Source organism: Erythrolamprus reginae, chromosome 2, assembly GCF_031021105.1.
Source record: "Erythrolamprus reginae isolate rEryReg1 chromosome 2, rEryReg1.hap1, whole genome shotgun sequence".
Taxonomy (NCBI): domain Eukaryota; kingdom Metazoa; phylum Chordata; class Lepidosauria; order Squamata; family Dipsadidae; genus Erythrolamprus; species Erythrolamprus reginae.
In genome coordinates, this window is record NC_091951.1 from 42,003,523 (window position 1) to 42,023,501 (window position 19,979).

Sequence of the window (19,979 nt, forward strand, 5' to 3'; positions counted from 1 at the left end):
CAGTATTTTGTGGGCATCTCTTCAGTAAGCGTGAAGGGCAAGATGGATTCGTCCAGTTAAGTCCTCTGGAACAAGAATCTGAGGTAGGATTTTTTGGAAAGTTTAGCAGCTGGAGAAATTACAATTCACAACCTCAGTAACTGGAAAGACAACCCTCCTTCCGTTTTCAGATTTCACTGGTCATCAGGATTCAAGAGTGGCTTTGCTTGAGGTCCCTCCCATCCATCCCCCATGCCTAGAATTCTCCCCGATGCCCAACTTCACTCTCTATAGCCTCCCTCAGCAATCACCTGTCTCAGAGGTCTTCAAACCTGGCAACTTTTAAGACTTGTGGACTTCAACTCCCAGAATTCTCCAGCCAGCTGGGAATTGAAGACCAGAGGTCTTAAAGTTGCCAGGTTTGGGGAGCCCTGAGCTATTTTCTCAAGCAAATTTGCTCAAATCCCAAGCTTCTTCAGGTTTCACTAAAGCCCTTTTCCATCCCTCTTCCCCATTCTGTCATGCTCCAGTGGTAAATGCTAGAGGTTAACTTTGCCCAGCCAGGAGGAACTTACCTCCCTTCCATTGAGTTTTTGTGCTCTTTCATTATATTTCTAGACTGCTCTTCTCAAGATTAGATTCATGTTCTGCTTCTTTCCCCCCTTACACTCGCAACAATCCAAAATTTCTGGGTATCCTTGTTCCTTTCCTTTTTATGCCACAAAGTGCTGTTTGTCAACACCTTGATTAAATGTTGCTCATAATTCTGAAACAAAAATTACACAGCTGACCCAGAATCGATGCCTGAAACGGCTCCTAATTTTCTTGAAAAACAAAAAGCTGGCACCTCTGAATTCTGACTTCTTTCACCATCCATAGACTGCGGAGAGGGGCGGCATACAAATCTAATAAATTATTATTATTATTATTATTTGTTTGTTTGTTTGTTTGTTTATTAGATTTGTATGCCACCCCTCTCCGTAGACTATCCACAAGTGTGTTCCTTATTCCCATATCTGGATTCTTCTGGAACCTGTCTATTGTCTACCCTCCATCGTTTTGGCCATCTCAACCCAAATTAACCGATACCCCACTCCATTCTCTTGGTTAAGCAGATCCCCTTTCTCTGCATAAGAACGAACCGCTGTGACCAATCTATCAAAATCATCCAAGGTTAAAGCACCAAAATCAAGTGTGCCTGGTGCACTGGGACTCGTTAAACCAACACTCCACATAACAAAAGGAGAGTCAAGTGTTTCTATAGTTAATTCTGGAAAAGAAATCCGAATATTTCTGGGTGCGGATAGTATCTAAGCAGAAACCAAACAGCTAGGATTCTAAGAATCAAGAAAAAAAAATAGGAAGGGTTTTTATCCATGTTGTGTCCCCCTGCCCCCAATAATGTATCAAGAATGGAATAGTTTGATATTAAGATAGTCTCTAGATATTCAGGTACAACAGTACCTTCTAATTATGGAATTCACTAAAATACAATTGGCCAGCACAAAGCCTCAGGTGTTTAGGTTCTTTAGTCAATAAAGCTTTTTCTCCACATTCAAGAGGCTTAAAAATGCTCATTTTCCAGGCCCCCATGCAGACTTGTCCAGCATTTACTAAAGTCTCAATCAGGCATATTAAGGTCTGGAGGTCAGTCTTCAGCAATTATTAAAGCTTCATTATCCAGAGGGTTGTGAGGGGAGAGAATTGGGTCTATCCGAGGCAAGGCTACTGAACGTAAAAAGGAACAGTAAATAAAGCTTTTCCCCCGACCTTGGGGCACATTGATATGTACAGTATCAACTAAATGCGAAATAAAGTCATCTGTGTGGACTCTAAATCGGGATTCTCGTCGCCAATGGACATGGTTATCATTGGTCGTCTTGACAGCCATACGTCTCCACCAAGACTTTTCTGTGAGCTTCCCACTGTCCTAGACCAGAGGTAGGCAAAGTTGGCTCTTCTATGCCATGTTGACTTCAACTCCCAGAATTCCTGAGCTAGCATGATTGTGTTCAGGAATTCTGAGAGTTGAAGTCCACATGTCATAAAAGAGCCAACTTTGCCTCCCCCTACCCTAGACATTTCCTAAAACCTTCTTCTCCCCCACTGTGTTCATAGCATCAGGTCCTGTTGCAAGAGCTGAACAAGAACTGGTCTCTCCGCAGCCTCAGAACATCGGCAATGGCCTTCTCTTGCAGGGGTTCTCAACTGTTAAATACTGGAGAAGCCTTCACACTTCACTTCCATTAAATGTTCCTTAGGGGAATCCTTAACATGGCACCTTTGATGCTTGAGCAGGTTGGCTCGGCGGGTGAACCCCTTCCCGCAGCTGGAGCACCGGAAGGGCTTGGTCCCAAAGTGGGTCCGCTGATGGACGAGGACTTCCAGGGTGGTGCCGAAGCTGCGCCCACATTCGCTGCACTTGTAGGGCCTCTTGCCCAGGTGTCTGCGCTGATGTTTGAAGAGCTGGGAGGTCTGGCTAAAGCGCTCAGGGCAATCCGGGCATTTGTAGGGTTTCTCTCCCGTGTGGATCCGCTGATGCCTTTCCAAGTGGGAGCTCCAGGCGAAGCTCTTGGAGCAATACCGGCACTTGTGGTTCTTCTCCATGGCGTGACCTCGCTGATGAGCCAGGAAAGCAGAGCTGTCCCCAAAGCATTTGTCGCAATCCCCACATTTATAGGGCCGGGTGTGAGAGTGAGTCTTGTTGTGATGAAGGAGGTGGACCTTCTGGGCAAACTTCTCCCCGCAGATGGGGCAGGGGAATGGGCGCTCCCCAGTGTGCACCCGACGGTGGCGCTCCAGATGGGAGGCCCACACGAAACCTTTCCCGCATTCCTCACAGAGGTGGGTGCGCTCGCGGTGGTGTCCCCGCTGGTGCCGCATCAGCGTCTGCCGACTCCGGTAGACCTTGCCGCAGTCCTCGCAGCCCAGATGGGTCTTCTTGTGTTCCTCCAGCTCTGAGATCTGAGCAAAGCTTCTCCAGCAGGCGGGGCAGTTGTAAGGACGCTCGCCCATGTGGTTACGCCGGTGCTTGGCCAAGTGGGCACTCTGGCTGTACGACTCTCCGCATTCGGGGCACTTGAAAGGCCTCTCTCCCGTATGGACCCTCCGGTGCCTCTCCAGGTGGGAAGCCCAGATGAAGCACTTCCCACAGTCCGAGCACTTATGGGGCTTCTCGGCGGTATGGCCCTTCTGATGGTTCTCCAGGGCTGAGCTCTGGGCGAAGCGTTTCCCGCACTCGGGGCACTTGAAGGGCTTTTCGATCAGCTGGGCACAGCTGTGCTGCAAGAGGTGGAAGTTCTGGCTGTAGGCTTCCCCGCAGTTGAGGCATTTGAAGGGCTTCTCTCCCGTGTGCATCCGCCGATGGCGCTCCAGGTGGGAGCTCCAGATGAAGCATTTCCCGCAGTCGCTACACTGGAAGGGTTTCTCCCGGGCGGCATTGGCTTCGCTCCTCTGGCGCCCTCTGCCGGCGGAATGGAGGGTCCTCGTACAATCTGAGCAACGTCTCTCGAGGCTTTTTTTCAAGGCGTGTCCACGCTGGGTAGCTTTGTCCTTCTTCACCACTGGAATGATCTTTGGCTGCTTGGGAGTCTCCCGTCTCGTCAAGGGTTTGACCTTTCTGGGCGCACTTTGAGAGGTACCTGGCCGCAATTCTTCATGCTCTTCCTCTTCGTCGTCATCGTCGTCCTCCTCATCATCATCATGATTGTGGTTACTGTTGTTTAGCAGTCGATTAGCTGCTGAGACAAAGGCAAAAAAATTAAACTCCTGTCCAACACCCGTCCCACGTTATTATTATTAATAATAATAATAATAATAATAATAATAATAATAATGACATTGATGTCGCCATACAAGGTGGCAGTCAAATTGATGAAAAACAACAAGAAAAACTTAGCTGATATCATGATCTTAAAATCGAACTACAACGACTCTGGCATAAACCAGTACAGGTGGTCCCTGTGGAAATCAGCACACTGGGTGCTGTGCCAAAAGACCTCAGACGGCATTTGAAAACAATAAACATTTACAAAATCATGATCTGTCAGTTGCAAAAAGCCACCGTACTTGGATCAGTGCACATCATACGAAAATACATCACACAATCCTGGACGCTTGGGAAGTGTTCGACTTGTGATATGGTGATACAAAATCCAGCATATCAATCTTTTTGCTGTGTATTATTGTTTTTTGTTAATAATAAAAAGGAGGAGGAGGAGGAGGAGGAGGAGGAGGAGGAGGAGGAGGAGAAGAAGAAGAAGAAGAAGAAGAAGAAGAAGAAGAAGAAGAACAACAACAACAACAACAACAACAACAACAATAACAACAACAATAGTTCTACTGGTTAATTGTTCTGACTATCAGGAAATTTTTCCTTAGTTTTAAGTTGCTTCTCTCCTTGTTTAGTTTCCATCCACTGCTTCTTGTTCTACCCTCAGGTGCTTTGGAGAATGGTCGGACTCCCTCTTCTTTGTGGCAACCCCTGAGATATGGGAACACTGCTATCATGTCATCTTTTAATTTGGTGTTTCATCACTGAAATATCCAAATTCCTAGCAAATGTCAAAAGTATTACTTATTTTTTTTAATAAAGCTGTTTACATTCTCTTATTTGTTCTAATGTTTCTTTATAAGCATCTTCACTACTGAAAGGAATGCATATACCTAAAAATTAACGTCACAATATTTAAAATAAGGCTATAGGAACCTTTTACTTCTCCACCCATGCAACCACTTGAAATTTGCAAAAGCAAAATTATTTTATTTTCACTTTTGGACTGATTTCACAGTGCTTTAGGAGCAGCAACAGAAAAGAAAAAAGGTTTATATAAATATTTTAAATAAACAAACTAAATAAATTTGGCAAATGTATTCACAGCCTTCCTCAACCTGGTGGCAACACATGCATCAGATCACAATTTCTAACATATGCAATACTTAGCAGTTCTCCCAAACCAGCAAATGTTACTACTGCTGTTAGCCTAATGCATTAGAGGGCGCTAAAGCAGAGGAGATTAGATTAGATTAGATTAGATTTATTGGATTTATATGCCGCCCCTCTCCGCAACTAGCCTAATCCCTAATTACAATAGATACCAATTAGACACTACAGTTGCAATTATATTTTGCCTCTCACATACCCTTTACCCTTTATTTAGCAAGAGAACAATTTTCACTGCATAGAGGAATGTTTCTCTTGGACTCTCTGAGTAAAAGCAACATTTCCACCATCTCCAATCCATTCCCACCAAATAGCAGATAACACCCAACATAGACTAAGAATCTTGGTCCAAATTCCTGAGATACTCTGAGTCTAAAGGCTAAAGGAATTAAAAAGACTTGAAACCAAGTGGGGGATATGAGGCTTCTTGATTGCTTATTTGTACCCTATGACAATCATTAAGTGTTGTACCTTATGATTCTTGACAAACTTATATTTTCTTTTATGTACACAGAGCATATGCACCAATGACAAATTCCTTGTGGGTCCAATCACGCTTGGCCAATAAAAAAAATTCTATTCTATTCCATTTTTTAAAAAATAGTTTATTGTTTTATTGAAAAAAAGGGATCCCTTTTTTTTCTATTTCTATTCTATTTCTACTTCTACTCTACTGTACTTTAATTCTACTCTACTCTAATTCTACTATATTTCCACTCTATTCCTATATTCTATTCCATTCCATTCCATTATATTTTATTCCACCCTGAGTCCTGGGAGAGGGGCAGTATATAAATCCAATAAATAAATTCCATCCCATTCCATAGAGGAAAAAGAATTGGGGAAAAATGGACTGAGAAGGAAATAGGATGGGGCAAACTCCAAGGATGAATGTTTAACATTCAGTGTATATGACCCCTCTTACAACATGCAGAATTCATGCTGGCTGGCTCAGGAATTCTTGGGGTTGAAGTACACAGGTTGTAAAGAGGCCATAGTTACCCCCTCACACACACACATACACACACACTTGCTTAACATGGAGGGTAAAGTGGGGGGGGAGGCAACCCCAAAAGGTGATTTAGGATGTCAGCAGAAAAAGAAAGGGGGCTCCTAGAGAAAGAAAGATAAAAGATACAAGGAAGGAGCGGGGGGGGGGGGGGGCTTTAAAGCAGATAATTTCAGCCTAAGGCCTTTTGGGACATAAGTGTAGCTAACAACACAGAACTAGAGTAGCAAGCAACTAATAGGATGCAGTAAAGTCCAGGCAGAAAAATCATGAAATAACCTTTCCAAGAGGAAGGAATGCCTCAGCTCTCCCATCTGTCCTACTTCTCATCTTTTTTTTTTTCATTGACCAGGGATACTAACCAGGATCAGTAAACTGCTGGAACTTATATTTCTGGGCAGCTATTCTTGGTCTCCTGTCCTTTGCCATTGGATGAGCCTTTATTCTCCTCTCTTCTCCAGGAAAGACTGAAGGGCCTTTAGGCACTGGAATGGCTATTTTTCTAATGGGTGGAGCCCACCAATTTTTTTTTTTAAAAAACCTTCCAAAGAGGAAATGGGAGGAATCAAAACTCAGAGAAAGAGGGAGTATATTCAGGGGTGGGATGCCTGAGCTTTTGAGTAACCTGTCCCACCTGGATAAGTTTTCTACAATTTATATGGCCTTTTTCAAAGGACACCTGAGAGGATCCCAAGCATTTAAGCCTTGATTTTTGATGTGGGGAGGGAACCAAAAAAATCAAGATCTTTGCACATCTAAAGCAGAATTCTATGCTGGCTCAGGAAATCTGGAATTTGAAATCCATAGGACTTGAAGTAGCCAGAGTTTATTTATTTTATTTATTTATTTATTAGATTTGTATGCCGCCCCTCTCCGCAGACTCAGGGCGGCTCACAGCAGTGATAAAAAAACAATACATGGTAACAAATCTAATATTTAAAATCTAAAATAGCAATTTTACATTAAAAATCTAAAAAAAACCAGTATATAAAAACATACACACAATCATATCAAGGATGGTTAGGATAGAATAGAATTTTTATTGGCCAAGTGTGATTGGACACACAAGGAATTTGTCTTGGTGCATATGCTCTCAGCGTACATAAAATAAAATATACATTTGTCAAGAATCATATGGTACAACACTTAATGATTGTCATAGGATGAGCTAACATCCCAAAGTTGGTTAGGATGAGCTAACATCCCAAAAAATTAAATTCCTCAACCTCCTTTCTTTCTACTCTACAATCACAGCTCCATTATCTAGAATCTTGCATTTGGAATGATACAATCACACATGGCCAACATTGCCTGTTCAAGGAGTACATTTTTTTTTATTTTACTAACTGCAAGATTATGCAGAAGAGACAGGATTATGAGGCAGGACCAGAGCATGCTAGGAAGAATTCAGGAAAGTTACTGAACTGTGCAGCTTTATTAAGCAGCTTCATTAGAAAAGTGAACAGCAGTACGTCCTGAATCAATGGAGTGGTCACAATAATATTTTCTATTCTGTCTTTGCCACTTTCTCATTGAAATGAGCAAAGAGCACTCAATATGGAGTTCCATGCAGAGACGCACTCTACTATCTCCACCGCCATAGCCTCACACAATCTGTTTGCTATTGCTGACTTTGTTTGGCCCAGAGAGGCTTCAGCTATCTCCTCCAACAAGGCATCCAAGAATGCTGGCATTCATAGGCATCTGATGCAAATTACAGGGACAAAACAGACCTTGTAATATCAAGATGCAAACTGTAAGCTTTTCTACTTTCATCCAAAGGTGGATTCCTCCCGTTTCGGACTGAATCCCCCGAACCTATAGCAACCTGCTGGTGATATCACAACGGCATCATGGATCCAGTTTGGTGGGTACTGGTTTGTGGGCGCCATCTTTTTTTGCAGAGGGGGGGGGGATTTTTTTCCTGAATTCTTTACTGTTTGGAAGTTTTTTCCCTTGCTGCTGCTTGAAAAAAGAACCGGGTTTATACTTACCTTTATTCCTTTGCCTGAAGCACAGCTGATCAGCTCCTCAGCTGTGTTTCAGGCATATTATAGTTACTGAGCAAGTGTGGAAGCAGTATTGCACAAGGAGACGTGTGCGAAACATCGCAATTTGAAGCGGTGGTGAAGGTTAGTAGAACCCACCTCTGCTTTGGTCCTGGCATAATGACAGAAGTTGTTGGCAGATATCACAGCAAACATTTGATCATTCCTCAGCCAGCATGATTATAGTTTTTGGGGTTTATGATGGTTGTTAGGGTCATGTCCTCGGAGAGGGGCGGCATACAAATCCAATTAAATCTACTGTAGTGGTTCGACTTCTTTTTATTATTGTGTTATTGTATTGTTTTTATTGTTGCAAGCCGCCCTGAGTCCTACGGATTAGGTGGCATAGAAGTCGAATAAATTAAATTAAATTAAATTATATCTGAAGACCAATACAAATCCAATAAATAAATAAATAAATACAGTGAGGAAGATGATCCAAGTGGGAGAACAGGTGGTGGTGGTTAGAAGTTGTTGTGGTTAGCTCTGGCCCAGCTCCTGCCCCAAGGACTGTGGATGTGGGGGAGACATCCACATGCTGCAGGCCTGTTTTGTCCCCCCTCCCGCGGTGGAATCTGCTGATGAGGGCTCCTCTGACCAAGAAGACATGAGTGACAGGGAGGAGGACAGTGTGGCAGACAGCTCAGAAGGAGATCAATTATCTAGCTCCTCCTTGGATTCGGAACAAGAGTTAATGATACAGCCACGCATGTGAAAAGTGATGCATAGGCAACAAAAACTGAGAGATTATTATCAAAGAAAATGAGGCCACCTGTGGTTGGGTGGGGCTGTGGTAATTAGTGAGGCTGCTATAAATAGCAGCCTGTGGGTTTGGCCATTGTGGAGGATTATCTGATCGTTGTGTTTTGTGACTGCTTTACTGACTTTGGCCTTTGTGTGCTGATTTTTCCCCGCTTTGAAACTAAACCAGAGCAAAGTGTGTTTCACTTTGTGAAAGAAGGACTGTGAATGGCCTCACAGCTGCAAGCTAAGTATCACAGAACTGATAAGGGACTTGTACAAATTACCAGTTTGTTTGGAGACCAGTGCTCTTTGCTATACCAAAAGAGGGCTTAGTTTAAGTGATTTTTCATTATAAAGAACATTGTTTTGAATTTTCAAACGTGTGCGTGTCTGAAATTTGTGCCTGTGAATTTTTGGGAGGATTCTACCAGAGAGCCTGACAGAACAGAAGTAGGCAAGGGTTGCAGCTCCTGCTGCTACCAGTGTACTGTGTGCGCAGCTCCACAACTCCGGCATGTACACATGCACATCTGAGCAAGATTTTGTTTCTGTGCATGCACAGGAAGAAAAATCTCACGAGGGGACGTGTGTGTGTGTGTGCAAGATTTTGGTGGGGTGTTTTGCTCCCACACATGCGCAGAAGCAAAAAATAGCTGAATTCTCATGTGCACACAAGTCCCCTTGCAAGAATTTGTTTCCTGTGCATGCGCAGAATAATAATAATAATAATAATTTGTTAGATTTGTATGCCGCCTCTCTCTGAGGACTTGGAGCGGCTCACAACAATAAAACATCATATACAAATCCAATGTTAAAACAGTCTTTAAAAAACCCCTATTAAAAACAGTCATGCAGCCCAAACACACCATCCATAAAATCAAAGGCAGCTAAGGAAGCAAAACCTCACTTGGACGCCTACAAACACAGGCCAGAGATGCGCGAACAACTCAATTTTCACTACCGGTGGGCAGTGTTCCCTCTAATTTTTTTGGGGGGTGGGCGGAAAAGTATAGTGTCTGAGCGGCAGTCCCTTTGGGACTGGGCGACACAGAAATAATAAATAAATAAATAAATTCTGTGTGTCTATAACAGTGAGCTCATAATAGGACAACTCTATCAATATCAAAATGCCACTTAAATAGTTGAGCTAGTTTCAAACTAGATTTTGATTTTCTTTCTCTCTTCCTTACTCCCATTCTTTTTCTTTCTCTTTTCCTTCCTCTCTTTTTTCTATCTGTTTTTCTCTCTTCCTCTCTCTCTCCTTCCCTCTCACTCTTTCCCTCTCGGCTTCTGGGCAGGTTTGGAAAACTCTGAGTTGATGATGATTTTTAAGTGAGCGATTGCTCACTGCTCAGCTTAGAGGGAACTATGCCGGTGGGATGGCATCGAACGTACCGGTAGGAACCCGCTACTGGATAAAAGGACTATTAGATGTAAAGAGCTAAGAGGTTCCAGTCTTGAGTCATGAAAGGTACAAGTTATTTACTCTTCCTACACTATCCGTCAATAAACCAACAGTGCGGAGGCAATGTACACATTTTGAACTGGGATTTCTAGCTCAACAAGCCTGTGAAGTGTTCAGAATAAAGCCTGTTCAGCATGTCTTTCCCAAGATGCGATGATGTACACAATTTATTTATTATTTATTTATTTATTAGATTTGTATGCCGCCCCTCTCCGTAGACTCGGGGTGGCTAACAACAATAATAAAACAACATATAATAAATAAATTGTATAGGTCTGGGGGGAAAGGAATATCTCAATTCCACCATGCCTGATGGCAGAAGTGGGTTTTAAGGAGCTTACAAAAGGCAAGGAGGGTGGGGGCAATTCTGATCTCTGGGGGGAGTTGGTTCCAGAGGGCTGGGGCCGCCACAGAGAAGGCTCTTCCCCTGGGTCCTGCCAGACGACATTGTTTAGTCGACGGGACCCGGAAAAGACCCACTCTGTGGGACCTAACTGGTCGCTGGGATTCGTGCGGCAGAAGGCGGTCCCGGAGATATTCTGGTCCGATGCCATGAAGGGCTTTATAGGTCATAACCAACACTTTGAATTGTGACCGGAAACTGATCGGCAACCAATGCAGACTGCGGAGTGTTGGTGTAACATGGGCATATTTGGGGAAGCCCATGATTGCTCTTGCACCTGCATTCTGCACGATCTAAAGTTTCCGAACACTTTTCAAAGGTAGCCCCATGTAGAGAGCATTACAGCTTTATGCATTGTGCACCCCCCTCAAAAAATGCCCTGGATTCTGGCCAAAACCTCACACAAAACTGGGGAAAACAAATTTCGTCTGAAAAATCACTCAAAAATTGGAACTCTCTGCTAAATGTCCAATTAAACCTTAGCTGTAAGAAGTCTGATGTTCTTTTGGAAATCATGTGCACTTGTTTCCCTTCAACCATGTCCTTAACTCTTCAGGGATCTGGGATCCTACATGTTCCATCCAATCATCATATCTAAGATCACAAATGGTGATTCAGCACATTATTTATCTTTCCGCCAGCTCCTAAGTCCATTACCGTATTTTTCAGACTATAAGACAAACCGGTGTATGAAATGCACCAAGATTTTGAAGAGGTAAGTAAGAAAAACATTTTTTGTCCTCCACGACCCACAAGAGCAATCTACAGACCTCCCCAACCCACTGTGCACTCCATTTTTTGGCAAAAACAGGACCATTTTTCACTTGTTTTTGTGAAAAACAGGGCACAGAGAATGATTGGGAGGCCTGCAGAGTGCTTCTAGGGATTGAGGAAAGGCAAAAAAATGTCTTGCGTTTTGCAAAAAATTGCCCCTTTTTGCTCATTTTTCACAAAAACAGGGCTGTTTTTGCCTTCCCAAGCCCTCAGGTGACACTCTGCAAAAATGGGATAAGGGGGTGGGGCTTCGGGAGGCCCAAAATGACTGTATTCGGTGTATAAGATTGGTGGGTCCCAGGGGAAGAGCCTTCTCTGTGGCGGCCCCGACCCTCTGGAACCAGCTCCCCCCTGAGATTAGAACTGCCTCCACCCTCCTTGCCTTTCATAAGCTCCTTAAAACCCACCTCTGCCGTCAGGCATGGGGGAACTGAGATAACTTCCCCAGGCCTATATTGTTTATGTATGGTATGTTGTGTGCATGTTTTTTAAACTATGGGTTTTTAGTTTTAATTATTAGATTTGTATAGTACATTGTTTTTTCTATTACTGTTGTGAGCCGCCCTGAGTCTACAGAGAGGGGTGGCATACAAATTTAATAAATAAATAAATAAATAAAGATGCACCAACATTTCCACTCCCTTTTAAGGGTGAAAAAAGTGCATCCTATACTCTGAAAAATACAGTAAGTGGCCAGAGCTCAAATCATTCCTATTTTGAACACTGAGTTGAATAAAATCTGTGTGCTTCTTAAATGTGTCATTCTGGTAGAGAGAAGTTCCCTGAAGGTGAACTCCAGCCATCTTCAGTCCAAAAACTCAGAACACTTAACCTCTGGTCGCAGTGACTGACACAGACTAGATCATACAACATTATCCTGGGACATATATATTTGCCTTCATATCTGAGAAAGCTTAAGAAGAACTTCAATACAGCATATTTAATGTATTACTATGATATCCATGGGATCAACCACCACTTTCCCAACTGAAAAAGAGGTGGAGATGATTTATTATATCAGTGATCTCCAATCTTTCCGGCGGGGGCGAAGGGTTGGTTTTTCGTGTGCACACGTACCATTTTCACAAGTGCAGCTTCAAGCATGCACACACACACACACATACACAAACACACCACTTCCGCATCCTGGTTCCAAACAGGCTTCAGTCCGGGGGCCGGGGGCCTCTGTCTTACATCACACTCTCAATGCAAAAGCAGTTTAAGAAGTCACTCTTCCTTCTGCAGAATACTGACATCAAATGAAACAACATCCAGCCTGAGGCATTCTTATACACACAGGAGTCTTAGAGGGGTAGCCAGGAGCAATTCGAATGTTAGAAGCTATGTTAAGTGTGTGCAACCCACGGCTCTGGAGCCGCATGTGGCTCTTTATCCATCTCCTGTGGATCCCTGTCACTCAAAAATATGTGTCACAACTGCCAATGTGCAACACCTGCCAGCAGCAATTTATTGAGCTTTTCGACCCATCTTTTTTTTTCAGAGTTGAAAATGTTTTTGTGGCTTGCAGATAACAAAAAAAAAGATTTTTTTCTGTAGCAGTTCATTGATTTCACAAATGCAACACACTATAGTTTTTTTATACATACCCTAAAGGTAAAAAATGATATGTGCACTGTTACCTTCATTTTAAATGTCAAAGGGTTTTGTGTCTCCCAGTGTTTTCTTTTCTGTGGCTCCAAATGCTTTTTTGAGTGTTTAAGATTGCCGACCCCTGAGCTATCCTTCAATGGTAGGGCCTCTACCAAATCCCAAATGTTTTCTACCTATCCATTTTACCGATATTCTTGTAACATCCTTATGAGACTAAATATAATAATGCCCAGCTCACTTTATATTGAGTAGAGATCTGGAGGTGGTGGGGGAAGAGTTATGAGAGATTGTTTATTTAAATGCACTGCTCAAAAAAAAATAAAGGGAAACTTAAAAAACACAATATAACTCCAAGTAAATCAAACTTCTGTGAAATCAAACTGTCCACTTAGGAAGCAACGCTGACTGACAGTCAATTTCACATGCTGTTGTGCAAATGCAATAGTTGTGCAAATGAAATATTCAGTGAGAATATTTCATTCATTCAGATCTAGGATGTGTTATTTGAGTGTTTTGGTTTTTTTGAGCTGTAAATTTCCTTAGGGAGATCCATACCCCTTTGTCTTAAGAACAGTAAGGAGACTGAGTCCTTTCCTTGCAGGTCACACTAGTTAAATGCTACTGATGGCAAATGACAAAAGACTGTCTTTATTATAAGAAATCAAATACAAATACAAGCAAACAAGAACAGTGACTCCAAGAGCTAGAGAAACATTTTAATCTGTTAGGCAATGCCAATAGAATTATCCACTTAGGGAAGGATTTAGAGGGTGGATGGGAAGCAGGAAGGAAGGAGAGAAAGGGGAGAGAGTGGAGAAAAATGAGAAAGAAGCAGGAAGGAGAAGAGAAAGGTAGTAGTAGAAGGCAGGAGAAGGAGTAAGAAAGTAGGCAGTAGAAGCGAAATAGCTGCCTGAGATAAAAGGAGGGAAGTTGGATACAGATGAAACAATATAAAGCTAACCTGGAATGTGATCTAGTTTATTGTATTTGAATAATGAATTATGTATATTAAGATGTACTGAAAATATATAAATGTAGAGAAATTTTTTAAAAAAGAAACAAAAAGAACAGTGACTCCAAAATAAAAGAAAAAGGAAGGTGTATTCTTACCAAGAGACATTAAAGTCTCGTAGCTTTCTTGCATAACATCTCGATACAGAGCCTTCTGACGCTGATCTAGATACACCCATGGCTCCATGATACCAACCGTGTTCTCAAGAGGCTTATCAGCACCTATCAAAAAGAAATTAAATGCAATGGATTTCACTGAAGTAGACTTCCTTTACCTGGAGGACCCCTCCCACCAATTGTATTTTGCAGCTTTTTTTTCCGCATATTTGAACGGCTCTCTCTCATACAGGTGGCCATCATCGCATCTTATTTTATCAATATGACTTATTTTATCAATATGACTTATTTTATCAATATGACTTCAGTAACCGAGTTGTCGAAGCATGGAACTCATTACCGGACTCCATAGTATCATCCCCAAACCCCCAACACTTTACCCTTAGATTATCTATGGTTGACCTATCCAGATCCCTAAGAGGTCAGTAAGCGGCGAGTACAAGTGCACTAGAGTGCCTTCCGTCCCCTGTCCTGTTGCTCTCCTATATCTCCTATATCTTTTCTTCTATTCCTATATCTCTTCTTCTATTCTTTTATTGATATGTTCTATTACTATATCTTCTTTTCTATTCTTTCTTAGATATATTTTACTATGAGTATCTCCTCTATAACCTTCATCATGTATTTTACTATGTGCATATAGATATATACCCACTAAAACCCTCATTGTGTATTGGACAAAATAAATAAATAAATAAAATAAATAAACCTTAACATAACATTCCATAAGCACAAAGCATATTTTATCTGCCTCCAGCTTGTATGCTTTTAAAAAAATAATTAATAAAACCAAAGGGGAACAATAATGTTATTGCAGTAGTGGCTTCAAACAGCAGCAGCTACCCTACCACAGAGGGATTTAGGAGCAGGTCAGGAGCAGTGATTGCCTCTCCATGCCAATAAAACTCATAACCATAAATACACAGAGAAAGAGAGCTTCCCCCTTAACAACCAGGAGCAGAATTTCCCATACAAGGCCCCCAAGGGCAAAAGCCCGTTTGAAGTGCTTTTCATGCAACCAGACTTTTCACGCAGGCATCTGGGGACCAGGCCGCTGCCCTTGGTTTCCATGGCTTCCAATTTCAATACAGAAAAGGCTTCACGGGCCTTTAAGGACTTTTTACATTGCAGGCTTACATTGATTCCCTAACTGTCTTTTCCTCCCTCAACAAAGAGACCCTGGAATGGATGTTATCCTTCCAAGGACATTGGGGGAGGGGAAAAGATTTCTGAAAATCCCCAGCATTTTTGCAAAAGGAGGATCTGTCAGACTCCCTCAATCCTCTCAGTTTCCCCAAGCAGGTTAAGGCACTAAGCTACAAAGCAAGAGACCGTGGGATCTAGTGATATCTTGGGCCCAAAGACAGCTGGGTGACCTTGGGCCCATCCCTCCCTCTCAGCCCTCAGGAGGAAGGCAGAAAGGGGAGGCAACTATTTCTGAAAAAATAATTCCAAGAAACAGTCAGGGACTGAAGCAAACCCTTTCCACTGGAGCTATAGCTAGTGATATCTAATAATGGTAATAATAATAATAACAACAGAGTTGGAAGGGACCTTGGAGGTCTTCTAGTCCAGTGATGGTGAATCTTTTTTGGCTTGGGTGCCAAAAGGGTGCGCACATATGAGATAGCATGCCCACACCCATAATGCAATGCCCTTACTCCGCACATGCGCACAGGCCTCAATGAAGCCTCTGGACTTCTGGTAGGCCTGTTGGGTCATTTTTCACCATCCCCAGGATTGAGGTGCCTCTCCTGAAGCCTGGGGAGAGCGAAAATAGCCAAAGAGAAGACTGAAAATCAACTGAAAATCCAGCATATACACGCTAGAGCTGACATACGGCAACACCTTACGTGCCCTGAGATATGGCTCAGCGTGCCACCTGTGGCACACGTGCCATAGGTTTGCCATCACTGTTCTAATCCAACACACTGCTTAGGCAAGAAACCGTATACAGTGGTACCTCTACCTACGAATGCCTCTACTTATGAACTTTTCTAGATAACAACTGGATGTTCAAGATTTTTTTGCCTCTTCTCAAGAACCATTTTCCACTTACAAACCTGAGCCTCTGAAACTGTAACCGGAAAAGGCAGGGCGAAGCCTCTGTGGGGCCTCTCTAGGAATCTCCTGCAAGGAAACAGGGCCGGAAAAGGCGGGGAGAAGCCTCCGTGGCGCCTCTCTAGGAATCTCCTGGGAGGAAACAGGACTGGAAAAGGCGGGGAGAAGCCTCCGTGGGGCCTCTCTAGGAATCTCCTGGGAGGAAACAGGGCCGGAAAAGGCGGGGAGAAGTCTCTGTGGGGCCTCTCTAGGAATCTCCTGGGAGGAAACAGGGCCTCCACCCTCCCTGTGGTTTCCCCAATCGCACACGTTATTTGCTTTTACATTGATCCCTATGGGAAAAATTGCTTCTTCTTACAAACGTTTCTACTTAAGAACCTGGTCATGGAACGAATTAAGTTCGTAAGTAGAGGTACCACTGTACTACTTCAGACAAATGGTTATTCAACATCTGCAGGGCTTTCCTTTTCCAGCTTGGCTTATTTTATCTTTCGCCCCCTCAGAGGCAGCTTAAAAAAATACTTTAAAAAAAAAATCTACCTAATTGTCCAGTAGCAGCAGAATCTTCACCTCCCTCCAGGAAGGAAAAAATGCTCAGCTAACAATATATGTGAACCTATTTTGAACTAGTCTTCTGTCCTTACAAATTTCTGCAGCTGCCTGAAGCAAAGAGGCTTCCTTTGTTAGTCTTTTTAGCAAATAGCCAGTCCGACTGCAGTCAGCAGGTTCCTAAGCAATGCCGTGCTCTGAACTTAAATTCACTCATATCGAAGTTCATTCCCAGTACCGCAGCAAGTCCTGATCCAATGCTAAATAATGGGTAGACTTAGCTTGCTCAATCTGACATGCTCTCAGTGGGTTGGAAAGAGGCAAAAACGTATCAGGAAAGACTTAATGAACTCAATCTGTATAGTCTGGAGGACAGAAGGAAAAGGGGGGACATGATCGAAACATTTAAATATGTTAAAGGGTTAAATAAGGTCCAGGAGGGAAGTGTTTTTAATAGGAAAGTGAACACAAGAACAAGGGGACATAATCTGAAGTTAGTTGGGGGAAAGATCAAAGGCAACATGAGAAAATATTATTTTACTGAAAGAGTAGTAGATCCCTGGAACAAACTTCCAGCAGACGTGGTAGATAAATCCACAATAACTGAATTGAAACATGCCTGGGATAAACATAGATCCATCCTAAAATAAAATACAGAAAATAGTATAAGGGCAGACTAGATGGACCATGAGATATTTTTCTGCCATCAGACTTCTATGTTTCTATCTTACACTTCAAAGCATTCTGACTTTGAAATTGTATGTCTGGGGTTTTATAATCCTCTTGGTACTGAACAGGTCTGCCTTTGTATCATAAGCTACTGTGAGAAAACCATAGTTTTGTGAAAGAGCTAAAAAACACATTTACAAAGAAAATGTAAGCCCTGGAAGGAAATTTTAAACCATTCTGTAGGACCTTACGCAGATCTCTTCAGAGATTAGTCCTATTGAATCCAGCTGAACTTAACCCTCCAGATAAGCACACACGGAAATACAGCCTATTTAACAAGGCTTCTATTACTATTTACGGTAAGCACAAACCTTTTTATTTTAAATGACCACACTTTATTGTGCTCATTTGTCCCAATCAACATACACTCAGCTTCTTCAAAACTGAAGAATGATGCTGTTATTTTGATGGCAGATCTGTGTAAAGTGTAACCGTACTATTTCATCAACAAATCAAATCTACACAACAGTTACAGATAATCACTTCAGGTCGCTTTATTGATTTGATCAGCCGCCCAGAAGATTTAGGTGGCAAGATGCAATATATAGATACAGGAGAAGGGCATCCCCAGAAGTGATGGGAAGATAACAAGGGAAGAAACAAATGCAATAAACACCTTTGCACTTCTGTATATTCAAAATGCTATTATGTACTATAATTCAAAAAATCTCTGTATATTCAGGATGCTACTATGTACTATAATTCAAAAAACGGCTGTATACTTAGGATGCTATTATGTACTATAATTCAAAAAAATCTCTGTATATTCAGGATGCTATTATGTACTATAATTCAAAAAAATCTCTGTATATTCAGGATGCTATTATGTACTATAATTCAAAAAAATCTCTGTATATTCAGGATGCTATTATGTACTATAATTCAAAAAAATCTGTATATTCAGGATGCTACTATGTACTATAATTAAAAAAACAGCTGTATACTTAGAATGCTATTATGTACTATAATTTAATATATTCAGGATGCTATTATGTACTATAATTCAAAAAACACAAGGCTGTTTCCCCCCCAATCACATTAAATAAAAATGTAATAAAATAACCCCTGCTCCCGAATATACATTGAAATGGACCACCTTAATCAAGAGGGGACTTAGAATACCGACACACAACTAAAATTAATTAGGGGTGTATACCACTGCAACATGTAACCACAATCCGGGAGCAGCAAATTGCCCCCCCCCCAATCTGATCGGCCTAGTTTAAAGGGTCTTAAATCAGGTACTTTAAATAAGGGGAGCGGGGCGGCAATACAATGCAGCGATTCACTCTTTTGCTTTAAAAAAAGGACAGAAAAAGAAACATCCCTTCCAAGTGCAGCTTCTTACTCCGCTACTCGCCTCAAGGGCCCGCGTCACACACACACACAACCATACACACAAATACACACACACACGCCCCTCATCCCCATCCTGCAGCCCCAAAACGTCCCACCGATACTCAATTGGGCTCTCTTCTTTTCAAATCTCCCCCCCCCCTGCAATCACGGCATTGGTTTTATTTCGATCCATGATCCCACCTATTACACACACACACACACACGAGGCGAGGAGCATCGGGACCGATCCTTGCAAAAAATAATAATAATAATAATAATTCCTCCAGGCCCGGATGCCGACGGCCCCACCCCCTCCTCCTCCTCCAGGATTTGCCTTGAATCACCTGCAATCAGCCTGCGGTGCAGCTCCAGCAAGTTTGCAGGTGGGGCGGGGAGGGGGGAGTCCCTCTATTGCAGCGGTGTAGGGGGGGGGGCGGATGGGGATCGGCGGCGGACTCAGCAGCAGCCACTTAAGATCGATCCGGATGTGCAAGCGGGCGACTTAAGCGGCGAAACTCCGCCTCTGTAAGTGCGGCTGGGCGAGCGGCGGCCGCGGCTGAGAAAGAGAACAGCTTCCCCTTGTAAAACAGGAAGAGAGGAGCCCTCTGGCGGGCACAGCCCACATCGGGGACCCTCCAGAGATTGGGGGGGGGGGGGGGGTTGTCTGGAAGGGTTTGAAGCACCGGGTCCGGGATTCTTTGGGTGGAATTAGGTTAGATGGTTATGTTTATTTATTTATTTATTTTGTCCAATACATAATGAAGGTTAATGAGATTAACCATGTGATAATACATATCAAAGAGAGGAAGGAAGGAAGGAAGGAAGGAAGGAAGGAAGGAAGGAAGGAAGGAAGGAAGGATAGGGGTGAAGATATAAGAAGAAAGAAAGAGAGAGGGAAGGAAGGAAGGAAAAGATAGGAGTGAAGATACAAAAATAAAGTACAATACATCAATGGAGGTTAGAGGAGGAGATATAGAGATATATGAGTGGAAGAAAAGAAATATCAGATATAGGAGAGATAATTATGTGGCCAGATACCTTGAGCCCTCAAAGCCTGGATTGATTGATTTGTTTATTTATTAATTTGTTTGTTTGAGTTAGAAGAGACTTGGTAGGTCATCTAGTACAACCCCCTGCTAAAGCAGGAGGCCCTCTATCCCCTCTTAATTGCAACTCTTCCTCGGGGTCCCACAAGGCAG

The 19,979-nt window shown here is 42.7% G+C and overlaps 1 protein-coding gene across 2 annotated transcripts; it reads right to left on the bottom strand.

The window, feature by feature from the left end:
• Positions 1–1,490: 1,490 nt before the first annotated feature.
• On the bottom strand, positions 1,491–19,306 carry LOC139160253 (zinc finger protein CKR1-like). Of its 2 annotated transcripts, XM_070737937.1 has the most exons (3): positions 19,125–19,306; positions 14,086–14,208; positions 1,491–3,716 (listed from the first exon to the last, which is right to left on the bottom strand). In XM_070737937.1, exons 2-3 carry the CDS (start codon positions 14,171–14,173, stop codon positions 2,191–2,193), a joined length of 1,614 nt encoding a protein of 537 aa, XP_070594038.1. In that variant the 5' UTR covers positions 14,174–14,208; positions 19,125–19,306; the 3' UTR covers positions 1,491–2,190. The 2 variants fall into 2 exon arrangements, with proteins under 2 accessions (XP_070594038.1, XP_070594039.1); XM_070737938.1 differs by lacking the exons at positions 14,086–14,208; positions 19,125–19,306 and adding an exon at positions 6,293–6,373.
• Between the last annotated feature and the right edge of the window lie 673 nt (positions 19,307–19,979).

Excerpts from the sequence above, each read along its gene's own strand:
- LOC139160253 (XM_070737937.1), bottom strand. The coding sequence starts at position 14,173 with ATGGAGCCATGGGTGTATCTAGATCAGCGTCAGAAGGCTCTGTATCGA. Across the intron at positions 3,717-14,085 it reads CGAGACTTTAATGTCTCTTG|CTAATCGACTGCTAAACAAC; the intron begins GTAAGAATACAC and ends TTGTCTCAGCAG.